We start from the raw sequence: 22341 nt of genomic DNA on the forward strand, positions 1-22341 counted from the left end.
AATACCCGTTCAGATAATACACTGGCTGCAGGGCACGCCAGCACCTCCAAGGCGTAAAGGGCAAGCTCAAGCCATGTGCCCAATTTGGAGACCCAGAAGTTGAAGGGGGCAGACCCGTCATTCACTACATGTAGGCGTGTGCACACATACTGCTCCACCATGTTGGTAAAATGCTGCCTCCTGCTAAGACGTTCCATCTGAGCTGCTGGTGCTGCTGTTTGTTGTGGCGTGCTGACAAAGCTTTTCCACATTTCGGCCATGCTAACCCTGCCTTCTGAGGTGCTGGCGGTGCCCTGGTTGCGTTGGCTACCTCCTCCTCCTCCTCTGCCTTGTGCTTCCACTGTGGCCCCGCTGTCAGATGGGAATGCCAGCAGCATGGCGTCTACCAGCGTGCGCTTGTACTCGCGCATCTTGCGATCGCGCTCCAGTGAGTGAATTAAGGACGGTACGTTGTCCTTGTAACGGGGATCCAGCAGCGTGGCCACCCAGTAATCAGCACAAGTTAGAATGTGGGCAACTCGGCGGTCGTTGTGGAGACACTGCAGCATGTAATCGCTCATGTGTGCCAGGCTGCCCAGAGGCAACGAAAGGCTGTCCTCTGTGGGAGGTGTATCGTCCGTGTCCTCTGTATCCCCCCAGCCACGCACCAGTGATGGCCATGAGCTGGCCTGGGTGCCACCCTGCTGTGAACATGGTTCCATCTCCTCCTCCAGCTCCTCCTCCTCCTCATCCTCCTCATCCTCCAGAACTGTGCCCCTGCTGGACAATTGCGTCCCTGGCGTTTGCGTGTGCAGGAACCCACCCTCGGAGCCCCTTGCGAATGACTGCCCTGAAAGCCTTGGAAATGTTACCTCTTCATCCTCCTCCTCCTCCTCATCCTGTGCCACATCCTCTTCCATCATCGCCCGAATTGTTTTTTCAAGGAGGCATGGAAGTGGGATAGTTAAGCTGAGAACGGCGTCATTGCCACTGGCCATGTTGGTGGAGTACTCAAAACAGCGCAACAAGGCACACAGGTCTCGCATGGAGGCCCAGTTAAATTAAATAGCGGAATAGAAAATATGATCCAAAAAAAGTGTATGTATATCACACGTACACAACCACACTGGGCCCCAATTACTATTGTTTGTACCCCTAAAAGGCTAGATGAGGAGTAGGGGGAGTATGGAACAGGCAGCACCCTCAAACCTTCAGAAGTATGAGATGAACCCCAACAACTTGGAAAGGTGGATCTCTCTCACACGTACCGACACAGACTATCCCGCAATTCAATTGATCCTCAAAGGTTTTTATTGAATAGCGGAATAGGAAATATGATCAAAAAAAGTGTATGTATCTCGCACGTACACAACCACACTAGGCCCCAATTACTATTGTTTGTACCCCTAAAAGGCTAGATGAGGAGTAGGGGGGGTATGGAACAGGCAGCACCCTCAAACCTTCAGAAGTATGAGATGAACCCCAACAACTTGGAAAGGTGGATCTCTCTCACACGTACCGACACAGACTATCCCCCAATTTAACTGATCCCCAAAGGTTTTTGATTAAATAGCGGAATAGAAAATATGATCCAAAAAAAGTGTATGTATATCACACGTACACAACCACACTAGGCCCCAATTACTATTGTTTGTACCCCTAAAAGGCTAGATGAGGAGTAGGGGGGGTATGGAACAGGCAGCACCCTCAAACCTTCAGAAGTATGAGATGAACCCCAACAACTTGGAAAGGTGGATCTCTCTCACACGTACCGACACAGACTATCCCCCAATTTAACTGATCCCCAAAGGTTTTTGATTAAATAGCGGAATAGAAAATATGATCCCAAAAAAGTGTATGTATATCACACGTACACAACCACACTGGGCCCCAATTACTATTGTTTGTACCCCTAAAAGGCTAGATGAGGAGTAGGGGGAGTATGGAACAGGCAGCACCCTCAAACCTTCAGAAGTATGAGATGAACCTCAACAACTTGGAAAGGTGGATCTCTCTCACACGTACCAACACAGACTATCCCCCAATTTAACTGATCCCCAAAGGTTTTTGATTAAATAGCGGAATAGAAAATATGATCCCAAAAAAGTGTATGTATATCACACGTACACAACCACACTAGGCCCCAATTACTATTGTTTGTACCCCTAAAAGGCTAGGAGTAGGGGGAGTATGGAACAGGCAGCACCCTCAAACCTTCAGAAGTATGAGATGAACCCCAACAACTTGGAAAGGTGGATCTCTCTCACACGTACCAACACAGACTATCCCCCAATTTAACTGATCCCCAAAGGTTTTTGATTAAATAGCGGAATAGAAAATATGATCCCAAAAAAGTGTATGTATATCACACGTACACAACCACACTAGGCCCCAATTACTATTGTTTGTACCCCTAAAAGGCTAGATGAGGAGTAGGGGGAGTATGGAACAGGCAGCACCCTCAAACCTTCAGTATGAGATTGTGTTCACTGTACCCCACAAAGATTGAGTTCACTGCACCCCACAATGATTGTGTTCACTGCACCCCACAAAGATTGTGTTCACTGCACCTCACAAAGATTGTGTTCACTGTACCCCCCAAAGATTGTGTTCACTGCACCCCACAAAGATTCTGTTCACTGTACCCCACAAAGATTGTGTTCACTGCACCCCAAAAAGATTGTGTTCACTGCACCCCAAAAAGGATGTTGTTCACTGCACCCCAAAAAGGATGTTGTTCACTCCACCCCAAAAAGATTGTGTTCACTGCACCCCACAAAGATTGTGTTCACTGCACCCCAAAAAGATTGTGTTCACTGCACCCCAAAAATGATTTTGTTCACTGCACCCCAAAAAGGATTTTGTTCACTGCACCCCAAAAAGGATGTTGTTCACTCCACCCCAAAAAGATTGTGTTCACTGCACCCCAAAAAGATTGTGTTCACTGCACCCCACAAAGGATTTTGTTCACTGCACCCCAAAAAGATTGTGTTCACTGCACCCCAAAAAGGATGTTGTTCACTGCACCCCAAAAAGGATTTTGTTCACTGCACCCCAAAAAGATTGTGTTCACTGCACCCCACAAAGGATTTTGTTCACTGCACCCCACAAAGATTGTGTTCACTGCACACCAAAAAGGATTGTGTTCACTGCACCCCAAAAAGATTTTGTTCACTGCACCCCAAAAAGATTGTGTTCACTGCAGCCCAAAAAGATTGTGTTCACTGCAGCCCAAAAAGATTGTGTTCACTGCAGCCCAAAAAGATTGTGTTCACTGCAGCCCAAAAAGATTGTGTTCACTGCAGCTCACACACAGAAAAATGGATGTGGATCACTGACACCTGCCTATCTCCAATCCCACACCACACAGCAATATCGATTGTAGTTTGTAGAACACAGTTTCCCTAAAATTCAGCAGACTCTGTCCCTAACAGGATTGAGAAGAGATCGTAGATCAGGATTGAGTGCAGACCCCACCCCCCACACAGCAATATCGATTGTAGTTTGTAGAAGACACTGACCCTATATAATTCAGCAGACTCTATCCCTAAAATGCCTACAACTCGCCCTGCCTAAACACTCCGACCTGTCCCTCAATTCTATCCGGACACAAATGGTTTTTTCCTGCCTATCTTTCCCTAATCAGCAGCCAGCACGTTGATGTGTGCTCTGTCCCTGAATCTAAGCAGCATAATGACGCCGCTGCGGCTGCCTCGAACTTATAAAGACTTGGTCACATGCTTCAGACGGCCAATCACAGCTACTGAGACATTTGCAGGCATGGCTGGGATGGCTTAAGGCACACCAGTTAAACGATTGTTGATTGGCTGTTGAAAGCCCGCCATGAAAAGAGCGCCAAAGCATGCAAAACCCGGAAATAAAACGACCGAACACGGATTTTTACCCGAACATACAGTAAAGTGTCCGTGTCCGTGTTCGGGTACAAAAAATCCAATTATTCGGTACGAACACGAATAATACAGTCCGTGTTCGCTCAACACTAATTATAGATAATAATAGATCCCAACCGCCAGATGAGGGTAAGGAAGATAGAGCAGCTGACTCCCCTTCTCAGCAGCAGATGGTGGGTAATGATGGTAAAATATACAAGTGCTCATCTGGTGTCAGAGTCTGTGGATGCGGATCTCCTAAAACCATCCTGCAGGACCGCCGTCATCTGTTCCGGCTGCTGGGCAGAGAGATGGCTGGCTCAGGAGCCTGTAGGAGCCCCAAGAAGCCACGCTAACCAGCATGGAATGCACAACGGAAGTGCCGTAACTGGAAGGATAGGAGGTACCAGACAAGAAGAGAAGCAAGGTTTTCCTTTTGGTCTATACAAAGCCATTCACAAGGACAGCAGCCATAGGTGGTCCCATGCATTCCTTTATTAAACCCCCATAACCAAAGACCAGTGACGTTTTCTGGATTACCCTCTACCCTGGACATTGGTATTTTTATATATTTATTTATTGCTGGCTGGACTATATATATATATATATATATATATATATATATATATATATAAATATAAATATATATATAAAATCTCTGTGCGCCAGTATCTCTTTTCTCTATTAGCAGAAACACAGGATCTCCATCTTCCCTACTAACAGAACGGCGATCTGCCTTGTTTCCATTGACAGACAACTGTTCCGCCTCTCTTGGGAACGATTGGTGGGTACCGACAGACACTGTATCCAGCGGACCCGCTGATTGGCTCCCCCTGTATCCAGCGTGAGCCGGGCGCTGGCGGTGCATGTGCACGTCCAAGACCTGGGTGTGCAGATGATGTACAGGTACGTGATTCTGCGCAAAACGGCCGCCCTACCACAGTACATGTATGGGGTTGGTCAAAGAAAATAGTCTCTCTGATAAAGAAGTTATGACCTGGTGGATTTAAGATGTGGTGGATGTCCACTTTTGGTTTGGGAACTGTGATAAGAGTATGAAGGGGAATGACAGGACCTCTTTCTAGTTGCTGGCAACCATTTTCTAGCTTGACCTGTGTAACACCATTTTCTTTCTTACAACTGTGACTTGTAATGACTTGTTTCAGTTAAGGTTACTTTAAGTCTTTAGTTAAACATGAACAATGACCTAAGTAAATCACCCGATATGTTCTGACACTTCAAAATAAAGATACATCCCCACTTCCTTTGTACCTAACACATTCTGCTTCCTTTTATTCTAAGTTGAGCTATAGGGTCTAGACAAGGCGTATTTTGCAATTTCTAACGAACATTCTGTATTAACCCATTGTTCAACTTTTGTGAGAACTTGACTCTTCCTGAGAGTATCCACTCCCCCTCCCAACTGTATTTCCTGTTCAATACTGTGTATAATAGTTACCCCGCTTTGCAAATAAAGTTAAGAATGTTTTAGACTGAGCAGTGGTTGCATGTGTTTTCTTTAACAGGATAAAACATTCTCCAGAGCTCTGCCTTTTTTGCATAGAACAGACTAGACTATTGCTATTAAGTCAGGGACTTAACTTTTGAATATACATTTAAGGTATCTAGGGTGAATATAAAGAGAAATCACCAACAGAGTAGAACTCCTCTAATTGTTCTGACCCCAGACCCGGAAAAGCAGAGGACGTACAGGTACGTGATTCTGGGCAGAACGGCCGCCCTGCCACAGTACATATATGTGGGGTGGTGAAAGAATAAAGTCTCCCTGATAAAGAGAGGCTATGACCTGGTGGATTACATGTGGAACTCCTGGGCCCAGCTGAGGACATTTAGGGTCTTACGATTGAAGATGTGGTGGATGTCTCCTTTTGGTTTGGGAACTGTGGACAGAGTAGAACTCCTGGAACTCTTCTGGCCTTAGCTCAGTGAGATAGAGTTTGGAAGACTAATGTCATAGACAGGTTGCCAAAAAGTTTAACTCCAAATAATAGTTCTGGCGCTAATCCAAAAGCTTGGAAAGTCCTGCAATATTCCTGTAATGTCCCTTAACAGGGGATACACAATGGCATGTAAAGAAATTACCTGTGGTCACACTGTTCGCCCAATTCCAAACGTAGGACAACATACAGATAATAGTAGGGGAATTGAGGGATGGCGCTCAGATATGCCAAAAAGTTTAGGGCTTTAGAAAGGGCCTCCAATGGCTGTCAATGTGGTGCCTTCTCCACTCTCCATTTCACTAATAAAACCCCAATGGATGACTCTCTATGAACTAATCACATTCCAATCACTGATCATCTAATCATTGGTAAAAAAGAAGACTCGGCACAGAATATTGTACGAAGAGTTTTTATTGGACAAGATCAGAATAAGCTATTACCACACAGTAATGATATGAATAAAATAAAGCTTAAATCTTTTATAATAGAATTAACAAATGTGTCAAATGTATTAATAATCATACATTGGTTGGACCAATAAAAAGCCGGCTACTTCAACAAATCAAAAAGAAGCAACAACAGGAAGCAACCAATAAAAAAGGTTCACCAATGGAAGATAAAGGGTTAATATAAGGGTTCCCAGCTGCCTGCCAACTCCACAGCGGGTCAGAGGGCGATGCGGGTGTAAACCAACCCCGAGTGGACTGTGGTGGTTTCACATTTGTTTATGAACTAAACAGTTCCACCCGTTACAATCCAGCGTCCATTTCCCGTAGTACCAGCAGAGGTAGTTCCCGCATCTGGCACATGAATAGGGAAGCTCAACCGTGTGTATTCTTTTGATGGCTAAGAAAGCTTACTTTGTGAGTAAAACCTTTCCCACACTCTGAACATGAATAGGGCGCTCACCTGTGTGTATTCTCTGATGGCTAAGAAGGGATCCTTTTTCATTAAAACATTTCCCGCACTCAGAACATGAATAAGGACGCTTACCCGTGTGTATTCTCTGATGCTTAAGAAGGGTTCCTTTTTCCTTAAAACATTTCCCGCACTCTGAACATGAATAGGGAAGCTCACCTGTGTGTATTCTCTGATGGCTAAGAAGGCTTGTTTTCTGATTAAAACATTTCCCGCACTCTGAACATGAATAGGGAAGCTCACCTGTGTGTATCCTCTGATGGCTAAGAAGGCTTGTTTTCTGATTAAAACATTTACCGCACTCTAAACATGAATAGGGACGCTCGCCTGTGTGTATTCTTTGATGTCTAGGAAGGCTTCCTTTATGAATAAAACATTTCCCACACTCTGAACATGAATAGGGACTTTCCCCTGTATGAATTTTCTGGTGCTGAAGAAGGGTTTCTTTGTCATTAAAACTTTTTCCGCACTTTGAACATGAATAGGGAAGCTCACCTGTGTGCATTTTCTGATGCTTAAGAAGTCTTATTTTCTTATTAAAACCTTTCCCGCACTCTGAACATGAATAGGGACGCTCCCCTGTGTGAATTCTCTGATGGCTAAGAAGGCTTAGTTTACGATTAAAACCTTTCCCGCACTCTGAACATGAATAGGGACACTCCCCTGTGTGAACTCTCTGGTGCCGAAAAAGGTTTCCTTTTCGACTAAAACATTTCCCACACTCTGAACACGAATAGGGACCCTCAGCTGTGTGTATTTTCTGATGGTAAAGAAGGCTTCTTTTCTTATTAAAACATTTCCCGCACTCTGAACATGAATAGGGACGCTCCCCTGTGTGAATTATCTGGTGCTCATGAAGGTGTCCTTTGTGACCAAAACATTTCCCGCACTCTGAACATGAATAGGGACGCTCACCTGTGTGTGTTCTCTGATGGTTAAGAAAGTTTACTTTATTATTAAAACATTTCCCGCACTCTGAACATGAATAGGGACACTCACCCGTGTGTATTCTCTGATGGATTTGAAGGCTTAGTTCATGATTAAAACATTTCCCGCACTCTGAACATAAATAGGGACGCTCACCTGTGTGTATTTTCTGGTGTCTAAGAAGGTTTCCTTTTTTACTAAAACATTTCCCGCACTCTGAACATGACAATGAATTCTCTCCTGTATGATATAAAGAAGATTCCCTGAGATTAGATGGTTTCCCGCACCCGTCGGTACTGTCAGATATTAGAGGACTATGTGAAGTATCAGGAGATTCCAATGATCTCCTCCAATGGTGAGGTCTGTCATGTATATTATGAGGAACGGGATTTACTTCTGGAGAAGATGCCATGTCATTATCTTCTGTAGTCACATCTTCCTCCGATGTCCTTCTATTCCCACCACAGAGTCCGTCTGTCAGAAGACAAGAAAAATTACCAAGAGTTTTCCACACTCATATACACTGCTCAACACTTTATAATCAGAGTATAGCATCAAGTCAGGGAAACTCCTGGGATATTCATCTGGTCAGTCAAGTAGCAGAGGGGGTTGTTAATCGGTTTCAGCTGGACAGAGCCGTAGAAGGTCCTTAACCCATCAGCAGGACCGGTATCGGCTCCTTTGTGCAAGGAGGAACAGGATGAGCCCTGCCAGAGTCCTACAAAATGACCTCCAGCAGGACACTGGTGTGAATGTCTCTGACCAAACAATCAGAAACAGACTTCATGAGGGTGGCCTGAGGGCCTGACGTCCTCTAGTGGTCCCTGTGCTCACTGCCCGGCACTGTGGAGCTCGATTGGCATTTGCCATTGAACACCAGAATTGGCAGCTCCACCACTGGCACCCTGTGCTTTTCACAGATGAGAGCAGGTTCACCCTGAGCACATGTGACAGACGTGAAAGGGTCTGGAGAAGCCGTGGAGAACATTATGCTGCCTGTAACATCGTTCAGCATGACCGGTTGGGTGGTGGGTCAGTGATGGTCTGGGGAGGCGTCTCCATGGAGGGACGCACAGACCTCTACAGGCTGGACAATGGCACCCTGACTGCCATTAGGTATTGGGTTGAAATCCTTGGACCCATTGTCAGACCCTATGCTGGTACAGTGGGTCCTGGGTTCCTCCTGGTGCACAGCAATGCCCGATATCATGTGGTGAGAGTATGCAGCCAGTTCCTGGAGGATGAAGGAATTTATACCATTGAATGGACCCCACGCTCACCTGACCTGAATCCAATAGAACACCTCTGGGATATTCTGTTTCAGTCCATCCGATGGCGCCAGGTTGTACCTCAGTCTGTTCAGGAGCTCAGTGATGTCCTGGTCCAGATCTGGGAGGAAATACCCCAGGACACCATCCGTCATCTCATTAGGAGCATGTCCCAACGTTGTCAGGCATGCATACAAGCATGTGGGGGCCATACACACTACTGAGGACCATTCTGAGGTCCTGCAATGACATTTCACCAAAATGGACTCGCCTGCTGCATAATTATTTCACTTTGATTTTCGGGGTGTCTTTGAATTCAGCCCTCTGTAGGGTGATAATTTTCATATCCATCAGACGATGTGACATCCTTTCCTTCCTAAAACATCACCCAGTCCATACCAGTATAGGTCCTAACACATTACCCAGTCCATACCAGTATAGATCCTAACACATTACCCAGTCCATACCAGTATAGATCCTAACACATTACCCAGTCCATACCAGTATAGATCCGAACACATTACCCAGTCCATACCAGTATAGATCCTACCGCATTACCCAGTCCATACCAGTATAGATCCTACCGCATTACCCAGTCCATACCAGTATAGATCCTAACATATTACCCAGTCCATACCAGTATAGATCCTACCGCATTACCCAGTCCATACCAGTATAGATCCTACCGCATTACCCAGTCCATACCAGTATAGATCCTAACACATTACCCAGTCCATACCAGTATAGATCCTAACGCATTACCCAGTCCATACCAGTATAGATCCTAACGCATTACCCAGTCCATACCAGTGTTGATCCTAACACATTACCCAGTCCATACCAGTATAGATCCTAACACATTACCCAAGACCATAAGTGCCGAACTGTCTGTTGTTTACTGGGCGCTCAGGTTCGGCACATCACGGATCTGGTGGACAGATTATTGGGTGGGGCTGGGGAAGACCCAGCTGTCATGGTACACGTGGGTACCAATGACAAAGTCAGAGGAAGATGGAGAGTCCTAAAAAACGATTTCAGGGACTTAGGAGCTAAGTTCAGTAGTAGGACCTCCAAGGTAGTATTTTCAGAAATACTACCTGTACCTCGAGCCACACCAGAGAGGCAGCGGGAGATTAGGGAAGTAAACAAGTGGCAAATGAGAATATAGTATGCAACCGGACAAAATTACGAGGTTTGTATACCAATGCTAGAAGCCTGGCCAACAAGATGGGAGAGCTGGAGCTGCTAATGTATGAGGATGACTTAGAGTTTGTGGGGATTTCAGAGACTTGATTTGACAGCTTTCATGATTGGCTGGCGACCATTCAGGGGTATTCCCTTTATCGCAGAGATAGAGAAAGTAAAAAAAGGGGAGGGGTATGTCTGTATATTAAGAACAGTATACAGGTAAATATGAGGGATGATATTAATAATGGAGCTATGGATGAGGCAGAATCCCTATGGGTAGAACTTCAAAGGGAAGGCACTATGGGGAAAGTAATATCGGACGTATGCTATAGGCCCCCCAACCAGAGGGAGGAGGGGGAGGCGGACCTTCTTTCACAGATTGGAATGGCAGCAAGGATGGGAAATGTCATTATAATGGGGGACTTTAATTATCCAGATATAGACTGGGCAGAGGGAACCGCAAATTCAGCCAAGGCTCGGCAGTTCCTAAATGTTTTGCAGGACAGTTTTTTGGGTCAGATGGTGAACACACCGACAAGAAACAATGCGGTATTAGACCTACTGATTACCTAAAATACAGACCTGCTCACGGATATAGAAATACGGGGCAACTTAGGAAACAGTGACCATAGGTCAATTAGTTTCAGTATTAATCATAGTAATAGGAAACACAAGGGTAATATAAGGACACTGAATTTCAAAAGAGCCAACTTCCCTAAACTGCGCTCTTTGATAGAAAATATCAAATGGGATAGAACCCTGGGAACAACGAACACGGAGGAAAAATGGGAGTGCTTTAAGAGCATACTAAAAAAAGGGATTGGCCAGTGCATTTCAAAGGGGAATACATTTAAAAGAGCTAAAATAAACCCTGTGTGGCTAAACTCCAACATAAAAATGCATATTAAAACTAAAGAAAAGGCCTTCATAAATACAAGGGTGAGGGGTCATTGGCAGCATTCCAACAGTACAAGGAGTGCAATAAGAAATGTAAAAGCGAAATCAAGGCGGCTAAAATAGAACACGAGAGAAATATAGCGGAAGAGAGTAAAAAAAACCCCAAGAAATTCTTTAAGTATATAAACAGTAAGAAAGCGAGGCCAGAACACATTGGCCCCATAAAAGACGATGAAGGGAATATGGCCACAGAGGACAGGGAAAAAGCGAAAGTGTTAAATAATTTCTTTTCTTCAGTCTTCACAAAAGAATTGGGGGGCTACACTAACCCAGCTTGTAAGGCCAAACTAAATAACACACCTCAGGAAGTGCCGCCATGGCTAACAGAAGATAGACTTAGAACTAAACTAGAGAAACTTAATATAAATAAATCAACCGGACCGGATGGCTTGCACCCGAGGGTTCTTAAAGAGCTCAGCCAGGTGATTGCCAGACCATTATTCTTGATCTTTAAGGATAGTTTACAGAGGGGTATGGTGCCAGCTGATGGGAAAAAAGCCAATGTGGTACCAATATTTAAAAAAGGGCCGAGATATATCCCGGGTAACTATAGGCCTGTCAGCCTAACATCAGTAGTCTGCAACATTTTGGAGAGGATGTTAAGAGACCACATACAAGACTTTAGTAATGAAAACTGTATTATTAGTAGTAATCAGCATGGATTCATGAAAAATGATTCTTGCCAGACCGATCTATTAACCTTCTACGATGAAGTGAGTTGCCATCTAGATAAAGGAAAGCCTGTGGATGTGGTGTATCTGGATAAAGGAGGGCCTGTAGATGTGGTGTATCTGGATAAAGGAAGGTCTGTGGATGTGGTGTATCTGGATAAAGGAAGGTCTGGGGATGTGGTGTAGCTGGATAAAGGAAGGTCTGTGGATGTGGTGTATCTGGATAAAGGAAGGTCTGTGGATGTGGTGTAGCTGGATAAAGGAAGGTCTGTGGATGTGGTGTAGCTGGATAAAGGAAGGTCTGTGGATGTGGTGTATCTGGATAAAGGAAGGCCTGTGGATGTGGTGTATCTGGATAAAGGAAGGTCTGTGGATGTGGTGTAGCTGGATAAAGGAAGGTCTGTGGATGTGGTGTATCTGGACTTTGCAAAGGAATTTGACACAGTTCCCCTCAAACGTTTACTGTACAAACTAACGTACATAGGTATGGACCATAGGGTGAGTACCTGGAACTGGCTCCAGGGGAGAGTCCAGAGGGTGGTGATAAATGGGGAGTACTCGGATTGTGCGGGTGTGCAAAGTGGGGTTCCCCAAGGATCTTTCCTGGGACCAATCCTGTTTAATTTATTCATAAATGATCTAGAGGAGGGGATTTCGAGCACAATCTCGGTATTTGCGGATGATACTAAACTAAGCAGGGCTATAACTTCTATGCAGGATGTGGAAACCTTACAAGTGGACCTGAACAAAATAATGGGGTGGGCAACTACATGGCATATGAGGTTTAATTTTGAAAAATGTAAAGTAATGCACTTGGGCGTCAGAAACACGAACACAAACTACTCACTGGGGGGGGGGACCTCTGGGTGAATCTAAGATGGAAAAGGACCTGGGGGTACTAGTGGACAAAAGGCTTGGCAGTGGCATGCAATGCCAAGCCACTGCAAGCAAAGCCAACAGAATACTGGGATGTATAAAAAAGGGGATTCACTCCAGAAATAAAGAGATTATTCTCCCACTCTACAATACTCTGGTCCGGCCACATGTGGAGTATTCCGTCCAGTTCAGGACACCGGTCCTCAGGAAGGATGTGCTGGAACTGGAGAGAGTCCAGAGAATGGCAACAAAAATAATTAGGGGAATGGAGGACATCAGCTATGAGGAAAAACTACAAGCACTGAACGTATTCTCTCTGGAGAAGAGATGATGAGAGGGGATATGATATCAATGTACAAATACTGTACTGGTGACCCTAGCATAAGGAACAAACTATTCAGAGAAAGGGAATACAATAAGACACGTGGCCACTCACTAAAACTTGAGGAAAAACGGTTTAACCTTAAAATATGTAAGGGGTTCTATACAGTCAGAGCAGTAAGGATGTGGAATTCTCTTCGTCAAGCAGTGGTATCAGTGGGGAGAACTGGTAGTTTCATAAAACTATTAGACGGGCACCTTAAAGACCCCAACATACAGGGGTATACAATGTACGGTTAACATCAAACACACACACAGACACATCATAGGTCAAACTGGATGGACTGATGCCTTTTTTCGACCTCATTAACTATGTAACTATGTACAACATAGAGAATATAGTGCAGGGGTCAGGAGTATGCAATGTACAACATAGAGTATATAGTGCACGGGGTCAGGAGTATGCAATGTACAACATAGAGTATATAGTGCACGGGTCAGGAGTATGTAATGTACAACATAGAGTATATAGTGTAGGGGTCAGGTGTATGTATTATACAACATAGAGTATATAATGCAGGGGTCAGGAGTATGTAATGTACAACATAGAGTATATGGTGCAGGGGTCTGGAGTATGTAATGTACAACATAGAGTATATAGTGTAGGGTCAGGAGTATGTAATGTACAATATATATTAAGGGTCAGGACTCCTAATCTTGGTATTCAACAATTAGTGATGGCCTAAATGCTCACATGAGACAAGTTGCAGAGGTCCCACACCACTGACTCCCATCTCCTGAGACTGAATACATTGTTTCTATATGTTTATCAGATGATGGGGGATCTAGGTGGAGCCTCCATACTGCTCTCTCCTTTACAATAAAGTCTCCTCTTACCCGGTGATGTGAGGGGCGGCTGGTTCTCCATCATGACGTCCTTGTAGAGATCCTTGTGTCCTTCTAAATACTCCCACTCCTCCATGGAGAAATAGACAGTGACATCCTGACACCTTATAGGAACCTGACACACACAATGATACAGTCACCATCCAGACACATCCCTTGTCTGTTACTGGATAATGTCCCAAAATTCTCAGCACCACTCACCTCTCCTGTCAGCAGTTCCATTATCTTCTTGGTGACTTCTAGAACCTTCTGTGTGTTGTGTCTTGTAGGGATCAGGGATGGAGGTGGGGGGATGGTGATGGGATTCTGGATTCTCGAGGATCTTGTGGTCCTATTATGAGATCTCCTTCTTGTGTCATTTTCAGTAGATTTCTTCATTATTACTGTACATTTCTGTGTTATACAAAGATAAATATCACTCTCCCACAGGGATGTATTAATATCATCATGGGCCCCTGGGTAAAGTCATGTACTGGGGCCACTACCAGCCTGCTCAAATTTACTAAAATAAAAGAATAAATAGTTGATAGAATTAAACATATATTTATTATTACTTTTAATATAATAGATTTTATACAATGAGAATACACGACACAAATCAAAGACTAATCAACACAGGGCACAGGAAAGTAGAAGGGCGCTGTACAGGGGAGTAGAAGGGCACAGTACAGGGGAGTAGAAGAGCACAGTACAGGGGGAGTAGAGGGGCATGGTACAGGGAAGTAGAGGGGCATGGTACAGGGGAGTAGAGGGGCACGGTACAGGGGAGTAGAAGGGCACAGTACAGGGGAATAGGAGGGCACAGTGCAAGGGAATATGAGGGCACAGTGCAAGGGAATAGGACGGCACAGTACAGGGGAATAGGAGGGCATAGTACAGGGGCATATGAGGGCACAGTACAGGGAAGAAGAAGGGCATGGTACAGGGGAGTAGAAGGGCACAGTACAGGGGAGTAGAGGGGCACAATAAAGGGGAGAGGAAGGGCACAGTACAGGGGAGTAGAGGGGCATGGCACAGAGGAGCAGAGGGGCACAGTACAGGGGAGAAGATGGGCACAGTACAGGGGAGAAGATGGGCACAGTACAGGGTAGAAGAAGGGCACAGTACAGGGGAGAAGAGGGGCACAGTACAGGGGAGTAGAAGGGCACAGTACAGGGGAGCAGAAGGGCACAGTACAGGGGAGTAGAGGGGCATGGCACAGAGGAGCAGAGGGGCACAGTACAGGGGAGAAGATGGGCACAGTACAGGGGAGAAGATGGGCACAGTACAGGGTAGAAGAAGGGCACAGTACAGGGGAGAAGAGGGGCACAGTACAGGGGAGTAGAAGGGCACAGTACAGGGGAGCAGAAGGGCACAGTACAGGGGAGTAGAGGGGCACAGTACAGGAGAGATGATGGGCCCAGTACAGGGGAGAAGAATGGCACAGTAAAAGGGAAAAGAAGGGTACAGTACAGGGGAGAAGAGGGGCACAGTACAGGGGAGCAGAAGGGCACAGTACAGGGGAGCAGTAGGGCATAATACAGGAGAAGAAGTACAGGGGAGAAGAAGGGAACAGTAAATGGGAGAAGAGGGGCACAGAACAGGGGAGTAGAGGGCAGGGTACATGGGAGTAGAGGGGCATGGTACAGGGGAGTAGAGGGGCATGGTACAGGGGAGAAGAAGAAAACAGTACAGGGGAGAGGAGGGGCACAGTATAGAGGAGTAGAGGGACACGGTACAGGGGAGTAAAGGGACACGGTACAGGGGAGTAAATGGACATGGTACAGGGGAGTAGGAGGGGCACAGTACAGGGGAGTAGAGGGGCACAGTACAGGGGAGTAGAAGGGCACAGTACAGGGGAGTAGAGGGGCACAGTACAGGGGAGTAGAAGGGCGCAATACAGGGGAGTAGAAGGGCACAGTACAGGGAAGTAGAGGGGCACAGTACAGGGGAGTAGAAGGGCACAGTACAGGGGAGTAGAAGGGTGCAATACAGCGGAGTAGCAGGATACAGTAAATAAATGTTATTTGGATACAGTGTCGCACAGCCGCACAATTGTCAGTTAAAATAACGTAGTGCCGTATAGCAAAAAATGGCCTGGTCATGAAGGGGGTTAAATCTTCTAGAGCTGAAACGGTTAATTGGCAAGACTGTCAGTACATGGTTCACACTGATATTTAGGGCAATGATCATCAGTGCAGCCCCATCAGTGCTGCCAATCAGTGCCTCCTCTATGAGCTGAGAGCATCTCTCTCATGCAGCTCAGAGCCTGCGCTGATAGTTCCTCCTCCCTCACACAGATGGGAGAGGAGAGAGCCAATCTACTCCTTCTCCTCCAGTCCCTCTCCTCCTGTGTGCACCATGGGAAGGGTAAACCCCAGCAGCTGAATGATCAAATTCTTCTGCTTAGCTTCACACTTCCCACGGTGCACAGGAGGAGAGGGGCGGGAGGAGAAGTAGCAGATCATCTCTCTCTTCTCCCATCCATGCGAGGGAGGAGGAACTGTCAGTGCAGCACCTGGCTGTATGAGAGAGATACTCAAGAGTCCTGTGGCCAGCAACCCCGCTGGGGCCCCCCGACCCTGATCCAACACTGGTACGTACAATTTATGTATTCATAGTACTTTTGTGGATGTTGTTATTGATTAGTAGAACATCAGAAGTCTCAAAGTGACTCTGAATACCTCCCAGTGTACAGCGGAGTCAGATTTAACCCCTTCATTACACTCACCTTTCCAGTCAGCAGACTCAGGATTTCCAGGGTGAGGTTCAATATCGTCTCATTCCGGGGAAATTCCTTCCTTACATTCTTCACAAAACTCAAATTCTGCTGATTGTCCATCATGACGTCCTTGTAGAGATCCTTGTGTCCTTCTAAATACTTCCACTCCTCCATGGAAAAATAGAAAGTGACATCCTGACACCTTATAGGAACCTGACACACACAATGATACAGTCACCATCCAGACACATCCCTTTTCTGTTACTGGATAATGTCCCAGAATTCCCAGCACCGCTCACCTCTCCTGTCAGCAGCTCCATCATCTTCTTGGTGACTTCTAGAATCTTCTGCATGTTGTGTCTCTCAGGTTTTAGGGAGTCACATGGAGGCACTGTGATGGTCATATGATCACCTGACTTCAGAAGAGGAAATCTCTGTATTGAGTAACCAATAAGAATATCATGTTAGAATCCCAGAATCCCCCTTACCTCTACGGTCACGTCTGTATTTTATTAACAGAGATAAGAGTGATGTCATGCAACCTCCCAGAATCCTCCTCACCTCTCCAGTCAGCAGGTAGATGATCTCCAGGGTGAGGTTAAGAATCTTCTCAGTCGTGTGACTCCGGTCCTCCTCCATCCTCATTGGTGTTGTCATTTGATCTATACAGGTCTCCTTGTAGACAGATAACTTTGGGAAATTAAAGTAAGAATTATATGGATGGTGTTGGTCACACAATAATAGGATGGGGATGTGGGGGTTCTGTACATTTAACCGGTTGCCGACTGCGCACAGTATATTTACTGGTCTACGTCGCTCGCCTGTCACTGCTATTAGAGCCAATAGCGGGCGAGCGCGCAGCCGCTGAGGCGCGCGCCCGCCTCGGCTCGTTCAGGGAGAAGTGCGGGCGTGTGACCGGCGGACCCAGTGTCCGCCGGTCACTCGCCGATCGTAGGTACAGCGGGAGAAAGGCAGAGCGGCTTATGTAAACAAGCCGCCTGTCATTCTCCCCTGTGTAAAAATGAAGATCAGACGGTTCTACTATGTTGATCTCTGTTTTTACAATAGGAGACCTGTCCCATCACAGTTAGAATCACGCCCCTAGGACACACTTAACCCCTCCCTGTCCAATACAGTTAACCCCTTCCCTGCCAGTGTCATTTTTTCAGTAACAGTGCATATATATAGCACTGATTACTGAAGTAATGTCACTGGTAACCCCAAAAGTGTCAAAAATGTCAGTCAAGGGTCCGATCTGTCCGCCGCAATGTCGCAGTACCGCAAAAAAAATCGCAGATCGCCGCCATTACTCGTTAAAAAAAACCACCAAAAATTACAAAAATCTTTCCCTTTGTTAGTAAACGCGATAACTTTTGCGCAAACCAATCAAAATACGCTTTTTGCAATTTTTTTTACCAAACATATGTAGCATAAAACAATTTGGCCGAAAATGTTAAAAAATTTTGATTTTTACATTTTCTTTGGGGGGGAATTTCATATAAAAAAAGTGAAAAATATTGTTATTTTTGCAAAAATTACGCTCTTTTTTTGTTTATAGCACATGATCAAAAAAATCGCACAGGTGATCAAATACCACCAAAAGAAAGCTCTGTTTGTGGGAAAAAAGGACGTGAAATTCATTTAGGTACAGCGTCACACGACCGCGCAATTTTCCGTTAAAGTCACGCAGTAAAAAAATCGCAAAAAAAACCCTGGTCAGGAAGGGGGTAAAATCTTCCGGGGCTTAAGTGGTTAAGGACGACTGCCCTCATGGGAACACATTTAGTTTGGACTGTTTAGTGTTTTCTATTTTTTCAAGGCGTGGAACCCGCTTGACCTGCCGGATCAGGAATCCCCTTTTCTCTGTTGGGTTTGTTTGGTTTCTGAACTGAATTTGATTAGTTTTTGATCTGCAGACAAGGAATGATAAATATGATTCTTCCTTTGACTTGTTTGCTCTGAGGCAGTGCTGTGAGGTCAATGTAGGGTCATCATGATGTCCAGAAAGGGGAACTTGCTGACTCTTGGTGGGAGTTGACGGCTAATCAGGATAATTGTCAGAACTTAGGTATACATAGTTACAAACATAGCTTGTGAGGTTGAAAAAAGAAATCAGTCCATCCAGGTCAACCTATGATGTGTGTGTGTGTTTGCTGTTAACCATACATTGTATACCCCTGTATTTTGTGGTCTCTAAGGTGCCCATCTAATAGTTTTTTGAAACTATCAATGCTTCCTGCTGATACGACTACTTGTGGAAGAGAATTCCACATCCTTACCGCTCTTACAGTGAAGAACCCCCTACGTATTTTTAGGTTAAACCGTTCTTCCTCTAGTTTTAGTGAGTGGCCACGTGTCTTATTGTATTTCCTTTCTCTAAAAAGTTTGTTCCTTATGCTAGGGTCATCACCAGTACAGTATTTGTACATTGATATCATATCCCCCCCTCAAGCGTCTCTTCTCCAGAGAGAATAAGCCCAGTGCCCAGAGTCTTTTCTCATAGCCGATGTCCTCCATTCCCCTAATTATTTTTGTTGCCCTTCTCTGGACTCTCTCCAGTTCCAGCACATCCTTTCTGAGGACCGGTGCCCTGAACTGGACAGCATACTCCAGGTGTGGCCTGACCAGAGTCTTGTAGAGAGGGAGAATAATCTCTTTATTTCTGGAGTGAATCCACTTTTTTATACATGCCAGTATTCTGTTGGCTTTGCTTGCAGCGGCTTGGCATTGCATTTTACTGCCAAGCCTGTTGTCCACTAGGACCCCCAGGTCCTTTTCCATCTTAGATTCACCCAGAGGTTCCCCCCTAGTGAGTTGCTTGCGTTCGTGTTTCTGATGCCCAAGTGCATTACTTTACATTTTTCAACATTAAACCTCATCTGCCATGTAGTTGCCCACCCCGTTATTTTGTTCAGGTCCGCTTGTAAGGTTTTCACATCCTGCATAGAAGATATTGGCATGCTTAGTTTAGTATCATCCGCAAATACCTAGATTGTGCTGGATATCCCCTCCTCTAGATCATTTATGAATTAATTAAACAGGATTGGTCTCAGGACAGATCCTTGGGGGACCCCACTTTCCACACCCATCCAATCTGAGTACTCCCCATTTATCACCACCCTCTGGACTCTCCCCTGGAACCAGTTCTCTATCCAGGTACTCACCCTATGGTCCATACCTACGTACCTTATTTTGTACAGTAAGCATATACAAAGCAGACCAAGTGAAATCACTTAGTTTAGTAGGGGATAAGCCTCACCGTCTCACCTGTAGGGTGTGGGATTACCTATGTGTTTAACCAGACACAAAACTGGAAGGAAGAACAGCTAACAAGGGAGCTGTTCAAAGATTGTATAATTACCAAGCGGTGTTCAGGACTAAAAATCAAGTACTTTATTGAATATATATTTAAAATGAAAGAGAAATCACATTTATCAATAACGAGTCAATAACATGACAACACACAAGTAAAAAAACAGCCCAGGTGACAACCGAAGACTAAAAATAGATCAGCTCTGTTCACAAAAAATGAGGATAGCAGATGAAAAAATTGTTAAAAAGTCGGACAGACAAAGTCCCGTTATGCTGCAGCAATCGGAAGACGTATATACTCTCACACAGTTCCTTACTGCTAATTAGAAGATTTCATCCACAGTATTATTGATCCCTTGGGATAGATGAAATACAGGAACACAGGCGATAGAGTGCCGTAGAGGTGGCTATAAGAGTTCATGCAAATCATCAGCTAGTAACGAGTGTAAAAAGTAATTCACAGCAGAGCCGACTGACGACTCACAACTATATCATGAATCAAAGTTGCTGTTGGCAGATCAAATTTCCTCTATATACCCACAAACGTATATACTCTCACACAGTTCCCTAATGTTAGTTGGAAAATTCCTTGCACAATAGTATTAATCCCTTGGGGTGAATGGAATTCAGGAACATAATTTATAGAGTGCCGTGGAGGTGTCTGTAAGGGTTAATGCAAGTAATCAGCTGATAACGAGTGTAAAAAGTTCACAGTGAAGCCCACTAATTACAACTATGTCATTAATCAAAATTCCTGATGACAGGTCAAGTTTCCTCAGTATAAACAGGCCTTCAAGTTGTAAGAAAGTCACTGTGCAGCCGAGATTCTGCTACTATGTTAGTATCTCTAGCTAACCACTCCACAGTTCCATAACTCCTCAGTAGTAGGACGTTCCTTCCACAGTAGTAATTACTTCTAGGGATGGAGGGAATCGAGGAACATAAGGTGTATAATACAGTGCAAGCAGCATTAATGTGGATTACAAATAGTCATTTATGAAGTAAAGAACACTGGGTTTAGTGAGAATCCTTCAGGAAATTCATAGTAAGGCCAATATGCAGCCGTTTCAATATTCCAGACACAATAAGCATAATATCCAGGGACTAGTCCATCATAATTAATCCATTCCATCACCTCCACTTAATGTTGGCTTAAGGGAGAAAGTGAATATCCTAGAGGCTAGAGCCAAGTAAGGAGGAAAGTTCATATGGAAATACACTTTAATAACCATCACTGATGAGGCACAAAGAAAATGTCATATGTATGGAAGGAAGCTAAGCAGGATTTATGACTTTTGCCATCAGCTCCATTTTTGGAAACTTTAGTCACTGCTTGCTGCTTGACCTTCCGACAGTAGTTCCGAGGTAAGTGCCTTTTCCTTGTCAGTAGGGAACATTAAGTTCATTCCTTTAGTAGTCCCCCTAGATCACAGGGCTCAGCGTGGAGTGAGATCCAAGTAACTAACATGCAGGGCAGTATGTAGAAAGCCAACTGGCTAAAGTCTAGAGATTCCCGTGCAGCACATGCAGGCTTGGAGGTTAGCTCAGGTTGTCACCGGGAACAATGAACGTCACTGGATGACGCGTTTCATCTGCCAATCAGCTGACTTCTTCAGAACAAGGGAGGGAGTATGCTAATGATCCTTTTATAGTCCCTGAACACCAGGACTCATTAGTTTCCTCCTCTGCTTTGATTCCGTCATTACTTCTTAAAGACAATTAAAAAGACCACATGACCTGGGCTGTTTTTTTACTTGTGTGTTTATGTCATGTTATTGACTCGTTATTGATAAATGTGATTTCTTTTGAATTTTTAATATATATTCAATAAAGTACTTGATTTTTAGTCCTGAACACCGCTTGGGAATTATACCTATCTTTGAACAGCCCCCTTGTCAGCTGTTCTTCCTCCCTCTTTTGTGTCAAATTGCCAGAACTCCGGCTGCAAGGCTCCAATCTTCGGCAGCCTGCTGACTAACAGGAGTGATGTCACCGTCACTCTCTGCAGTAAGAGAAGGGATTGGATTGGATAGCAGGATGATGCTGCTGGTGGAGTAGAGAGCTGTGGGGGAGGAGTCTCTTCTTTTCCTTCCAATGGCAGCCCAGTGTGGGTAGGAGGAGGACAGCTGGGGAAGGGGTTTGTTTTCTTGGTTGACAACTATTCTGTAGTATCCAGGACATTGTACAGAGTGGCAGTGGGTTCCTGGGGCTCTGAATTCCAGCACCAGGCACTGCCAGACCCTGTGTCATGGGAAGGTATTGGACTGGTCAACCAGTAAGTGATGCAGCGCAAACAGACCTCCTTAAGGAACAAATGTCTTTCTTTGTTCTATTTTGTGGCCTGCAACATATTTCTTGACCAGTGAGATGGTGAGGTGAAGGCTTCATTCAGGTGCTGGCAGGAGTTCTTTAACCACTTAAGCCCCGGAGGATTTGGCTGCTTAAAGACCAGGGGGTATTTTGCGA

The 22341-nt window shown here is 45.0% G+C and overlaps 2 protein-coding genes across 2 annotated transcripts in view; both read right to left on the reverse strand.

Moving 5' to 3' along the window:
* The window catches only part of LOC309550260 (uncharacterized protein), a gene marked incomplete at both ends in the record, with an annotated part of 1652360 nt that extends 1635623 nt beyond the window's left edge, over positions 1 to 16737 (reverse strand). The window contains 3 exons of the mRNA XM_082250668.1: positions 13854 to 13977; positions 14064 to 14255; positions 16573 to 16737. Coding sequence (XP_082106794.1) covers positions 13854 to 13977; positions 14064 to 14255; positions 16573 to 16737 — 481 coding nt within the window. The remainder of the gene's footprint in view (positions 1 to 13853; positions 13978 to 14063; positions 14256 to 16572) is intronic.
* On the reverse strand, positions 6687 to 7961 carry LOC309549848 (uncharacterized protein; the record flags this gene model as incomplete). Its single annotated transcript, XM_082250346.1, has 1 exon — positions 6687 to 7961. A coding segment is annotated over one exon (1275 nt), but the record flags the coding sequence as incomplete, so codon positions are not given.
* Positions 16738 to 22341: the final 5604 nt, after the last annotated feature.

The sequence above is a fragment of the Pelophylax lessonae genome, assembly GCF_965119305.1.
Source record: "Pelophylax lessonae genome assembly, chromosome: 3".
In the NCBI taxonomy this organism is placed as follows: domain Eukaryota; kingdom Metazoa; phylum Chordata; class Amphibia; order Anura; family Ranidae; genus Pelophylax; species Pelophylax lessonae.